The sequence below is a fragment of the Aulonocara sp. 'chitande type north' Nkhata Bay genome, linkage group LG5, assembly GCF_057382095.1.
Source record: "Aulonocara sp. 'chitande type north' Nkhata Bay isolate Kocher_YH1m ecotype deep benthic linkage group LG5, A_spYH_male_GT1.1, whole genome shotgun sequence".
Lineage (NCBI taxonomy): Eukaryota > Metazoa > Chordata > Actinopteri > Cichliformes > Cichlidae > Aulonocara > Aulonocara sp. 'chitande type north' Nkhata Bay.
Window position 1 is genome coordinate 37,350,655 of NC_141348.1, and position 13,557 is coordinate 37,364,211.

Consider the following 13,557-nt stretch of genomic DNA (forward strand, 5'->3'; position numbering starts at 1 on the left):
GTAGTGTACAGTCATTTTCACACATTGTGTCTAAGAGTACAAATGTATCAGCATGACTACAATAATGTTGGCAGTTGTTTAACTATTGCTCACATTACAGAAAAAAAACAATGGGGTAGGAAGAACTCACCTTACAGCATCTCTCCAGAGGAGCTGCCAGTTTTAGGCTTCATTTAATTTGCGAGTCTGGACAACTGCCTGAGCAGGTTCAGGCAGAATACACACCTCTCACTTACTCTGGAGGCCCTCGGTTCAAACAGGTTTTTCCATGCTGAGTGAAGCTCCTCTCAACATACAGGCAACTGAAGAAAATCGTGGGTGTTTGTAAAACTGGAAACTGGAATGTGACTAAATATCTGCCAAGCGCTCTCTCGCATGAGAAGATAGAACTATAAAACATATTTTATAAATATCTGTTCTAACAGATTTTTTTTATTTTAAAAACACCCATTAAAACACCATTTGTAGGGTTGGAAGAAGGATTGGGGTAACCTGCAAGTCTTGTAATTCTGTGGTGGTACTGAGTGGTACTGACCATCTGCAAACAGTCAGTAGCACTCTAAATTTACTATATTACTGTGAATCAGGGCGACAAGAAAAGATAAAAAATGACAACAACAAAAACATGACAAAAACATACATTTATACAAGCTGACTTCAAAGCGATTTAGTTAACAAGGAAATTTAATTCATTTGAATTATTCCCATAAGCCTGCAGCGAAGGCAATGTTTATGAATATAAAGAAATTAAAAAAGACAACATACAAAAACCTACAGGAGTTCACATTAGAGCCAGTTATCTAGAAACATATATATTTGGAGAAACGTAACGTACATGCCTAGAAAAAAGATTTTCACACCTATGTGTATATTAATGTATACAGATACACAAAACGGTTTCACAGTCACTAAATAAAATTGAATAAACTTAAAATAAAAGTGTGTCTTTTGTGCAGATGATTACTGTCACAAAGTATAATTTTCATTTTGCCCTAAAGAGAAACATTTTTATTGTAATTTGGTGTTTCTGCGGTCACATTTGACACAAAAAATTGACGCTATACAGCAACACAATACCTCAAAGCACAACAAAGCAAAAAAATTACCGTAATTCACGGTTTAACATCCTTTAATGATGTTAGTAGTCTTCAAACACCTTCATAAATGAGGTGTACAATTATCTCCCTGAAACATAGCTCTCCAGTCACTGGACTCCCAATGGTGTGTCTTTCTGTAGTTCCCAGAAGTTCAGATGATTGCAGTGAAATACTGAGAATCAAAAACAGAGGATTCTTCTGCACCATGTCATGCAAGATCAGACGATAACATGACAACAATTTTGTGTCTTACACTTGGGGGCACTCACACGGATAACAGCAGCACAACAGCAGGTATTGTCACATTTGAGGAACCATTGCTGTTATCGACACCTATCACAGGAAGTGTAGGCGAGTCCAAAGACGCTGGGTTGATCTGATGTGAATGTGGGTTTGTTGCATGCTGGTTTAAGTGTGAGTCCACAACTGAAGACTTGTGTGTTATTCACAAGCGATTTTGCCATCAAAGCTGGAAAGTGCGATGGCAAAGGCCTGCACAGCGCACAGCGGGTAGTTGTAATCCAGTGTGAAAATGTCATCAGCTATTCGTCCAAATTGCATCACAATGTAGTCCACTGGAAAAAGAAAAAGAATTCATTAATGGAGCAATTATCTTAATAAATAAATAGGTAGTGTTTCGGTAGGTAGGTACGTAAGTAGGCAGGCAGGGAGTTAATAAGATGGATCATGGCAATGTACATACTTAGAAGTAATAAAATATTCAAGCTGAATCCCCATATTCGTTTATTCTGCATAAACTGCTTGGTCAGTCTAAAGACTGTGAAGCAAGTTCAGCATATAAACTTCATAATTGACTTGGGATTTTAAAACAAACAAACAAACAAACAAACAAAACATTTGGCATAAATAAGAAATTTCAAATATGAAAAACTGCAGTTCTAAATTTCAGAAGAAATCATTTTTTAAAATTGTATCTAAGGGTTGTACAGGCAGAAATAAAATAATCACTGACCAATGTCTGTCTTATGAGACATAATTTAACTGGCCACTTTATTAGGTACAGTTTGCTAGTACCAGGTTAGGCCTGCTGTTGGCTTAAAAACTGCCTAATTCCTTGTGGGGCAGCACAGCAATGCAGTGGTTAACAATATTGCCCCCAGTGCACACCTTAACATGTTCTCGCCGTGCGTGCATGGGTTCAATCCAGTTCCTCCAGCACCTTCCCACAGTCCAAACACATGCATGGGGTTAGGTTAACTACGATTTTATTTGAGAGATTTTATTTCATATTGACATAACATAATGCAGCCGGCTGCACATCCATGATGCAAATCTCATGTTCCACCACATCCCGAAGGTGCTCTGGTGGATTGAGATCTGGGGACTGTGCAGGCAATTTCAGTACACTGAACTCACTGTATTCTTCAGGGGATAATTTCTCAGATGATTTGAATTTTGTGGCATGGCACATTATTCTGCTGGTTGCAGGATATACTGTGGTTATTGGGAGATGGACATTGTCAGCAGTAATACCTAGATACTCATTTAGGTTGTTTAGATCTTTCTGTTGTTTTATGCATTGCCAGTAAACTGCTTTTCATTTCTTTGCCCAACTATTTAACATATAGTAGTTGTGGACAAGCAAAAGCCACTCACGATCTTTGTTGTGGACGATCTGGAAGTTCTTGATGGAGGCTTGGGTGACCCTGCCATTGAAGTTTAGCACATGAGATGCCGTCTCTTCGTTCCACACAGGCGTCTTGTTGTGAAGCTCGATCAGATTTTCCATCCTTCTGTTTTGGAATCTTATCAGCAAGCCATCGCATTCCTGCAAAGAATTAACAAAACATAAGTGGTAAACGTCAACATCAAATAGTTCATTCCCACTGGCCTTGTGTTGCTCTTAATGCTATAGACAAGGCTTAACAAGTCATTTGTGAATATTCAAATTTATTGTTTTTGCTTGAAAGCAGAAAAATAGTAAAGCACATTATTATTCTAATGATTAAGATGACAAATTACAGTTATTTATCTGCATTCTTTAGAAACAAAACTAATCTTAGTTGTTGGGTGTTACGCTTGACTGCACAAGAGTGCAGAGTTAGAACACGTAGTAAGCTCTCTCTGTCTCATTCCTCTTCTCTCCGCAGCACACCTCCACCTCTCCAAACTCTCTTCTATCTGCTCCCTCACTACAAATCACAATGGCCTCTGTAAATATCATAGTCCACAGACACCTTGAATCCATCTGCACTACCCTCACATAATTCTCTACCACTTCTGCCTTCCTCATGCAATGTCACAGTTCTTCTCTTGTAGTGGTGCAATGGATCCAAAATCTCACGGTTCGGCTCGGATCACGGTTTTAAGTCACAGATCGGATCAATTTTTGGATCAGCAAAAAAAGAAAAAAAGACAAAATTGTTTGCCTATTAAAAACATTCAGCTCAAGACTCATTCCACGAAATTATATAAAAACAAATTAAGGTGCAGTATAGGGCAGTACAGGGCTTTCCGTTGACCTGGAGGTCCACCCATTTGTAGTTGGGCAACAGAAGATGCCTGGGACAGTTCAGCCATAACTTTAAACTTTTCCTGCTCATACATGCCTTGGTACAATCTTGTCACTGAAGTGGACACGCAACGAGATATCATAGCGTGGCTCAAGCACGTTCATCATAGTTTAAACCCCTTGTTTTGCACAAGGGAATACGACCTCCCGTCTGCAGCTAAACACCCCAGTAGCTTTTGTAATAGCTTTAGCCCGGTCGGATTGGGGAGCAAATGGCTGCTTAAATGCAGCAAACTCCTCTACTCCTCCACTTGGACCACCAGCGCTGGCCATAACTATCACTTGACAGACTGACTACGCGCACCATACACATACTTTTTTCCTTCTTTTTTGAATCTTCGGATCACGTGCGTCCCGAACCGTGGAGTGCGATCGGTTCGGATTACGGATCAACCGTGATCCGTTGCACCACTATTCTCTTGGCAACTTATCATATCTAGATCAACAAAAACACAGTAAAACTCCTGGACTTCACTTCACGATCAACACTCTCAAAGCAAATATTGCATCTGTTGTGCTCTTTCATAATATAAAACCATATTTGCTGCTCAGTTATTATCAACTCCCTACTTAATCTAGCTTGAACAACTCTTTCCCATATCCTCGTGGTATGGTTAATCAGCTTTATTCCTTCTGTACATACTGCAGCTTTGCACATCACCATAACTCTTAAAAATCAGTACCAGTACACTTTTCCATTCCTCAGGCCTCCACTTACTCTCCAGGATTGTGTGACTTAAGATTGTGTGACTATAATATCAGATTTAAGCAAGGAGTGAATTTACTTTTCATTTCAAAAACAAAACAAAAACTATGACTAGTCAATTCATATTGAATTTTCATATAGGCCTTTATCTTTTGCCCTCATTGAACTGGTGTTTTATATGATTGCATTTACAATGAATTTACATTTCTTGGTCGGAGGGGTACTCGCTCGTTGTCTTTGCTCATTCCTGGAATGATGACAGTCATCCTTCTGGGTCCTTTCATTCCCAAGACATTGGTTTCCTGTTGTCAGAAATAACCAAAACAAAATCAAATACAGTTCTTATTATTCATACAATGTACTGTAGTTAAACGTTCTGCAGTAAAATGACTTACATAGATGATGCCTGCTAACTCTTGCCGAGCATTAGACATGTCTGGAAGAGCTTTTTCAGGATTCACAGCGTTGTCAAACACAGTGAACTTAGTCCCCATTAAATTTGACCTGGGCAATGTATAAAACACATTCAGTTAAAATGCACCTAATTAATACTTTATACGTGACAGTTTGTTTACCTGCTTTGCAATTTAAACAAAAATCCTTTTACCTCAGCTTTCCCACAAAATTCTCGCCTCCTCTTGATAAATCTGTGGCATCGATGGAGATGAGGTAATTTGAAGTTGTACTTTTCTTTCTCTTCCGTCCAGCCAGTAGAAACGTCTACAAAGAAAGAAAGAAAAAAGGGGGGGGGGGGGGGGGGACAAGACACCGACAAATGACAACTGTCCATGATAACAGTAATTAAAATTAATAAATGAAAGGAGAACTACTGAACGTGCTGTTGTACTGTGTTTACAATTTTGGTCTGCATTTTGCAACTTTTTAAAACATGATACTGACCTTTTTTTCATTGTCTAGATGAAGGTAATACAAAGGGTAGAGGCTCTTATCCATCCCTCTCTGATCCCGAGTCACTCTGCATTTCACAGTCACACCCTGCGGAGCTGGCTCCATTACAAACTTCTCCAAGTTGTCAAATTCAATTTCAGGTGAGGGAGAGCGCTCCTGATAAAGAAGAATAGATAAGAACATTTTAAAACATGGTCCACTCTGAGTGAAAGTTAAAGTGTAATATGACATTAAGTGACTAAAATGTTGTGGTTGATTTGTTTGAAGTCAGATACTTTTTTCTTCTTCCCTTTGCCCTTCTTCTTCTTTGTTTTTTCTTCTTTTTCTGATTCAGAATCATTGCTTTCGTCTGCCTTTGCTGAAAAAAACAACAGAGATGTTATACACTTGTCTGTGAATACAACAGAGGAAAGCTTTAGTAATAAACTTGCCTTTTTTCTTTGTCTTCTTGTCTTTGTCCTTATCTGCTGATGTTTGAAACATCGATGCAGAGCCGGAGTTGGATTTTTTCTTTGATCTGGTTGACTTTGTTTCTTCTTCACTGTCATCACTTTCCGATTTGGCCGCTGTTCAGTAAACAAGTGTAAAGTGTCTCAATTTTTGTCATTTTAACATCAAGCATCAAGATGGATGCTATGCGGCAAAGCATTTGGTAAAGTAAACAAAGACAGAATTTTACAGTTCGTCAGTTTAAAAAATGCAATCACCTTTCTTTTTGCTTTTTGAGTTTTTGTCTTCATTTATCTGGAACATTGAAGCTGGTTCCTTCTTCTTGTCTTTTTCCTTTGACTTGGATTTTTTTTCTTTTCCATCAGAATCTTTGTCATCTAAGGAAAAAAAGTATATAGTTTAATAGAAATGTTGTCTATTCTTAAATGTGATAGCCTGAAGAATTGGAAGCACACACTGAGAAATGTAACAAAATGTAAATTCACTTGTAGAGTATAGAGAGTAATCTTAGTGAACACTATGGTGTGAGTTCCAAAAAATGCAAACTGTTATCAGTTAAGTCAACAAAGATTTATGTGTGAAACAGATGTGTAGCAACAGAACTAACTTGGAGCATGCCATCTTGACCCAGATTCGGACAGCATGCGAATGTGAGAGTGACTAGGGCTCAGCTTGGATCCACCCGAATTTAGATGTTAAGTTTCCATTATAGTAGTACCTTTTATTAATTTTCAGAGTTAAGGAAAAGCTGATGAAGCAAACTGGGACGCAGACGACATATTTTAGCCCTCAGTTTGTTTACCTTTTTAGGATTCAAGCTGCTAAAACAAGGAGTGTATAACTGGGAGGACATCAAAGTGAAGTGAAGGATCTGAACAAATTCCTTGCTCAAATCTGTGGAGCAAATTCTCAGAACCTCGATTACACTTGTAACACTCTCAGTGCTTCCTCTTAAAACGTTTTCCACAATGACGAATTTGTCCCAACATGCCCTCCCGTTTAGACTTACTCCCGTTTAGACTGCTAAAAGTTGTTAGTCCTCCCTGAATGTTTTTGGCAGTGTTGAACTTTGGGGATTAAAAAAACATAGTTAAACATCCGTGGTATGCACTGCTACACTGGTAAAAACCTTTCTAACTCCCTGCCAAGTAAATTACAGAGTAACATTAGCATTCACTTAAGAGTTAAGTTTACAGTTACCTAATATTTACTCTCTTTTAACGGTCTACTGTATCTTGAGGATAATATCTGGCTGTTTTTTTTTTCTTTTTAAATCTCCACTATTTTCACTGTTCCTGTTGTTTGTGACTGAGCAAGAGTGCACAGTGAGTTTTAGAGCTGTCAAGGAAAGCTGACAACAGGACAACCAGAACAAAACTATTAAAGCTGCAAGCAGAAAAAACAAAATGAGGTAGGTGAAAGGTGACAAAGAGCATTTTGAGATTGATCACATAAGTAATTGTGTGGCCAATCTTCTATTATAAATACTGTATCTCATGCAGAGATTTGAGCCAATAGTTCATTTCTGCAATCAAAGAATGAGTCCTGCTAAAACCAGCTCACTGCAAAATTCTTGACAAACAGGTGAGTTAGAGCGCTTTGGGAATAATTATAGCAACATCATTTCCAAATATCTTATGCTCAGATTCACTGAGCAAATAAATGAAGGGAACAGAAGCAAAGACTGGTGGGAGAAGGTTATAAGCGCCCTGAGTAAAGTATTCATGTTTACACCTTAACATGTTCACAGTGTCAGCCTGCAGTGTCAGTTCTAAAATAACTGAGGAAGCCTACAAGAACAAAAACCTCACATTCTACCATACAACACCAACTATCAGCTCCAACGTAATCTTGTGATCCCTTCCCAGATGTTTCAAGCCCCACTTACACCTTGCCTCAAGAAACCACAAAAGCTCTCATGATGATGGGGTGAGACAATGTGGTGCAAGGTTTCACACCTTGACCCCGATGATGGCAATGACCCACGCCTTTTTTCACATCTTGGCTCACATCATGATGACTCACATGATTAACAGTGGGTCAGTCACCATTAGGATCACCTCCAAGAGGCCATCACTGGGGGTTAAATACCTGGGAGTTTTTTGAGAACTGAAGCGTCTTGAAGAGCTAAAACATCGCAATGAACTGAAAAGATGTCAAGCTGCCTTCTGTTCAAGCACTCAATACTATTGCAACAAGTGCAATTTTATATGGTGATGCCACAACATAAAACCACAAGAATGTCAAACTTAAGGTTCACTTGGACACATTATCTGGGAATCCACAGTAGATTAAGTAGTTTGTTCAATCTGGATAAAAGTTGTGGACAGACCTACTGAATGACTCACACTGCTAAAGCCATGCTGTTAGCAGGACTAAAAATATCCACATTCTAGCAACACCTGAAAGTGATGATGGGATGGAATAAAGAAAATATCTCTTAGAAAACATGGCTTCACATCAAAAATTCAGTTCTGTTTGGATTATTTCACTGATTCAGTTTTCCGATTAATTATTCTGTTTATTTATTCAGAATGTTTTATTCACTTACTTCAAAAACATGCTGGTGTGTAACATCATGCTGCAATAATTAATTACATTTTCCACAGTTAATTACTTAAAGGAAAACCACTTACTTCATTATTATGTGACAACACAGCCAAGTAAGGAAGTGTTTCCACTAAATGGCTCACACGCCATTACACAATAACATCATCTAATCCTCTTAATTACAATCTGGTCATATAACTTCTGTTTAGAGCACACCATTAACGCCCTTTAGACAACAGCTTTCTTCTCCTCATCGTCATACCTTTAGTTTTAGTTTTCTTCTCTCGGGTGGAACTTGCAGGTGGAGAACTATCCTTGGTTGTTTTTTTCTTAGTTTTCTTTTTCGGAGTATCTTCACCGTCCTCTTCATCGTCATCATCTGAGTCTGAATCTATAGTAATGGAAATCAGTGCACTCATGGCGTATTTTTGTGGGAGTTACTTAAAGTGTCATTGTATAGGAAACACACCCCAGCTTTAACACATCCCAGTGAAAACTCAATATTACAGTCATTGCTGACTTACCTTTTTTCTTTTTTGGAGCACTTTTTGCTTTCTTTTTAGTCTGTCTTTCCTTTTCTGGTTCCTCTTTGTCTTTTTCTAGCTTCTTTTTCTTCACTTTCTTCCCATCTATAATGTTGATAAGGAAAAAGATATGTAACTGCTTTCGTTAGACTACAATGGAGATGTAAAGAGAAAAATGAGAGAGTAAAAGTTGTTTTTATCTCCTCACTCTGAATGGCAGAACTGTCCTCTTTGGCTACATCTTCATGCTTCTTTGTCTTATCTTTTTTGGGCTTGGTCTCAATTCCATTCAGCTTGGCTTCTGTTGTACCATTGGCCTCTTCTTTCTTCTTTTTTGGTTTCTATAGATTTGCTTTAAGCACACAAAAAAGATTATTGGTAATACTCATAGAGCCCTTACTACAACTGAGCTAAATTAAAATGGTAAGACATAAAATGCAGTGAAAGATTTAGTCAAACTAGCAAGACTGTTATAAGTACCAACTCACCATCACAAATTCAGATGTGAGGAAAGCAGTGGGAAGAAAGACAATAAAAAGATGAACAGAAGTGGTATCATTATTTTTTCTATTCTAAATGATTCAAATGAAATGAAAGTTGTTTATTTTGCACTGGTAGCTCCTGTCAAATCTGCCTGATAAGTTTAGCTTTTGATTTGTAAATCAGCATAAAGACTGTTTAAAGGAAGTTAATGGAGAAACAGGGCATGAGGTAATAATGATGTGATGCATGTAAGGCTGTCTCGTCTAGAACTGAACAATCTGTTTCTATTCTTGATGAGACCGTTTCATAAGAAACACAAGAAAAGGAGAAACAGGTTTTGCAACAGTTTTATGAAACCTGCCAAGGCCTTCAAGCCCTGGAGAAAACACCCACTGCACTGCTTTGTGATGAAGTCATGCCTGCTGCGATTCCCTGATGAAAACGTGAGAGCTAAAATGGGATCGTAAATTACGAGAAAGTATTTTATACTCAATTCTGATTCTGAAATATAAAGTACATTTGTTTTGTGCATCTTAAATGCAGTTATTTATAACTCTTCTTCTTTGGCTTTTCCTTCTTTATCATCTATAACACAAACCTCTTCCTAAAGTGTATACAAGTTTAAGCCAAGGGGGCTCTACATAAACTACATAAATAAATAGTTTAAAAAGCAAACAAACAAAACAAAACAACAAAAAACAAAACAAAACAAAAAACAAAACAAAGGGAAGTTATCCTATTCTTTCTTCGCACACCAATCCCCACACCACCACTCTGTCATTACTCCTCTGTTCTTCAAGTTACAGAAAGCCAGCTTGTAAAGGGGGACCAAATACAATCATATTGATGCAATTTGTCTAATAAACCATAAGTCACTTTTTCGTAAGACGCCAACTTAGCCATTGTCTTTAGCCACTCTTCATATGGAGGGGGGTTCTTTTTCCGCCAGTGTCTTAGCAGGACCTGTTTGGCCGTAGTAAGAGCCAAAATAATCCATCTTTTTGTATAACTGGAAAAATCTCCATCAGAAAAATCTGTGGTTATACCAAGTATGGACAGTTTTGGTGAGATACCAAATCTCCTTTTTAAAACACTGAAAATGACCTCCATTATATTTCCCCACCAATCCCGAAGTGCCGAACAGCTCCATAAGATATGTAAAATCGAAGCATTTTGACCATCACATCTCCAACATTCGTCCGTAGAGGCCAGGTTCCATTTATACAATTGTTGCGGTGTTCGATACCACCTATGGATTATCTTAAGTTGAATAAATCTACTGCCTGTTTCTTTATACATAGTATTAACATTTTGAAAACATGAATCCCATTCAACTGAAGATATGTCCAATGCCATAAATAGTCCTTTCTGAAATATCTATTTATTAAAAAAAAAAAAAAAAATCATCTAAGCAATGAGATTAGCTTTGATATTTTTTCAGTAAAATACACACAGCCTACATCAGTGATATTAAATTAAAAGTGTTTTATTTTACCAAACATCTCATACATATTTTGAGTCTCAGGACTAAACTTTTGTGCTAAGTGACAGGAACAATATGTCACCATCTAAAGTCACAGACAACGAGGTCAGTGTGATCGCTACTACCGGAGACGGGAAAAGTAATCCTATTAAATGCAGGCCTATTTGCGTCCACAGGAAATCCGCATCTCAGCGTTATGGCAGCAGATTTGACATTTGCTGTATTGTGATGAATTGTTGCATTAAAGTTATCAAATGTCACTGGACACTTTAGCCACATTACCACATTTGTTTATTATATATGTCTATTGGTATAGCACTTATGATTATTGATGCTCATTTTGTAAGTTTAGACTTCACCAACAACAGTCACAAGTGTAGTTAATTTTGGTCAGTTGTACAACTACACAATATGCAACTGTATTGTTCTCAAATATAATGTTACTGAGTCAAATTAACAAATTTTACTGATGGTGCAAGATTTGCCAAAAAATCCAGGACAATACATAAATAAATGAATATAGAAATAAAAGTAAAGTAAGAATTAAGACAATGCTTTTGCAGTTGCATTTGGTTCAGACATCCACCATAGCAGCATTCCAGTTTGCTTGAACGTCTGGATTACTGACTGATTTCAATCCCTGAAGCATGCTTCCGAATATGTGTCCTCTCCACAACAAACAGAAATATGAGAAATTCACCTGTACAACTTTAAACTTTGCAGTATATCGATAAATAACGTCATGTGAAGTGTTAAGTTACTCTTATAAAAGTAACTTGTGTGGTCCACTTCCCAAATATTGGCACATTTCATCCCTGAGAAGCTTAAAGTCCAGAGAAAAGTAATCTTATTTAAAATATTTTTTTAAAGAAAATCTACAAAAACCTAAGTTCAACCTTTTACCTTCTCTGCAGACATGACGTGGCCTCCAAATTCAGCTCTCCCACCGCTTCTTTTTATGGCTTAGAAAATAAAAAAGCAGACCTCTCAGGGGAGATGATGACAGAGAGAGAAAACCCTGTGCTCACTGCATCTCCATCAGCAGAAAGTTGTTAATAGGATTTATGTGTAAAGCCATCTGCTCTGCAGGAACACGTCAACGGGAGAAACCAAGAAAGGCTCGGGAGGAGGGAGAAGAGTTGTTTGTCACGCGTTTCAACCATTCAGAAAACTACATGAAAATTTTCTTTTCAAGGTTTTCATGCCAGTGGCTGCTCTATATGTTTTATCAGTCTGTTGTTGCGAGCACCACCTTCTTTGCTGTGGCGTGCTGGGGTGCAGGCATCAAAGCAAACAGACTAAACAAACGCATCAGGAAGGCCGAGTCTGTTGTTGGCATAAAGCTCGTCACCCTGGAGGAGATGATTAGTGACAGTATGCTGGCAAGACTGTTGGCAATCACGGACAATGAATCCCACCCCCTCCATAACACACTGGACAATCTGAAGAGCAGTTTCAGCAACAGGCTTCTTCAATCTCGCTATCTGAGGGAACATTACAGTAGGTCGTTCCTTCCCGTTGCTATCAGACTCTTTAATTCATCCACTTGGGTCAGATCCACACATGTGGAACACAATTAATCACACATCAATGCACTCTGTCACTTTTGTACACCACTACATATTTGCACACATACTTGCCATTTTATATTTATATGTATATTCATATTTATGCCTATATCTCTATATTTATCTATCTATCTTAATATTTATCTGTCATAACTCGGTTTCTACTGTTTGTTGTATATTTGCTGCTATGACAACTCAATTACCCTCTGGGATTAATAAAGTTTCTCTGATTCGGATTTCGGAACCAATTACTTCTAAATATGTGAAATGTCAACAAAGCTGACAATTAGTGATGTTTTTATTTATTTATTTTTTTGATGAGTTAATTGTTAATCCCAATAAAAATCCAAAAGTCCAAGACCCAAAGATATTTTGTTTCATTTCAAGGAAGAAGCTTGAGAAGCATTAAGAAGAATCATTCAGTCCATGACAGTTTTACAAAAACAATTAATAAAGTAGTAAAGAAACAATTTATAAAGCAGTCAAACTCTTACTCTTGCTATAGCCTGCAAATGCAATGGTGGATATATTAGATTAACAGGTCACTGGGCCTAAGTAGGTCCACCCGATAGCAGCACATAAAGCTTTCCCTTCTTATTGGTTTAGCGCTACTTGGCCTGTATCATTGGAAACTGAGTGTGGTAGCGCAGTAATAACCATTCTTCATCCATAAACCTGATGGCATGAGGAGAAAAGGAAAAAAAAGATGAAAAATGCTTGCATGGTAAGGACTATCAAAAGCTCTAAAGTGCTGCATGGAATGTTTACATACTGTACTTGCCATTCGTCCAGGCCTCTTTCATGATGTGTTTGTGGCATGAATTGTAAGACATCCAGCAAAAATCGTGTGATTTTAAACCTACTTGTACATATTTATATGTATTACAACCAAAATGTACTCATTTATAGACATACAATTCTTTAGTAGGTGTGTGGTTCTTAGGCAAGGGTGTCTCATCTACTCACAAGCCTCCATATAAACAGTGAAGCCCACAAAGTAGTCATGTGATACAAGTTGTAAGAGGATTTTCATCAAGCAACAGGTCCCCCCATGAACTTGCAGACAAACATGATGCCATGACTGTTCAACTGGGATTACTATAATCAGCTATTCACCATCTGTGGACATTTTGTTTTGATTTTTAGCATCAACTCTGTGGAGAAACATGGAAGATGGAAATTTAAAGAGATTCAGAACAAACAAAAATGTGCAGTCTTAATTCAGGTAGGTGTAGCCGCACAGTCACACTGCAT

The 13,557-nt window shown here is 37.8% G+C and overlaps 1 protein-coding gene across 1 annotated transcript; it reads right to left on the reverse strand.

Moving 5' to 3' along the window:
• Positions 1–666: 666 nt before the first annotated feature.
• LOC147331206 (tubby-related protein 3-like) lies at positions 667–11,796 on the reverse strand. Its single transcript, XM_086293369.1, has 13 exons — positions 11,639–11,796; positions 8,978–9,110; positions 8,770–8,874; positions 8,508–8,636; positions 5,953–6,072; positions 5,677–5,811; positions 5,521–5,603; positions 5,237–5,401; positions 4,944–5,056; positions 4,732–4,840; positions 4,540–4,638; positions 2,715–2,886; positions 667–1,672 (listed from the first exon to the last, which is right to left on the reverse strand). The coding sequence occupies exons 1-13, from the start codon at positions 11,651–11,653 to the stop codon at positions 1,539–1,541; spliced, it is 1,512 nt and encodes a 503-aa protein (XP_086149495.1). The 5' UTR covers positions 11,654–11,796; the 3' UTR covers positions 667–1,538.
• Positions 11,797–13,557: the final 1,761 nt, after the last annotated feature.

Coding starts and splice junctions, on each gene's coding strand:
- LOC147331206 (XM_086293369.1), bottom strand. Junction 8,875..8,977: donor GGACAGTTCTGCCATTCAGA/GTGAGGAGATAA, acceptor TCAACATTATAG/ATGGGAAGAAAGTGAAGAAA. Junction 5,604..5,676: donor CAAGAAGACAAAGAAAAAAG/GCAAGTTTATTA, acceptor TGTTTTTTTCAG/CAAAGGCAGACGAAAGCAAT.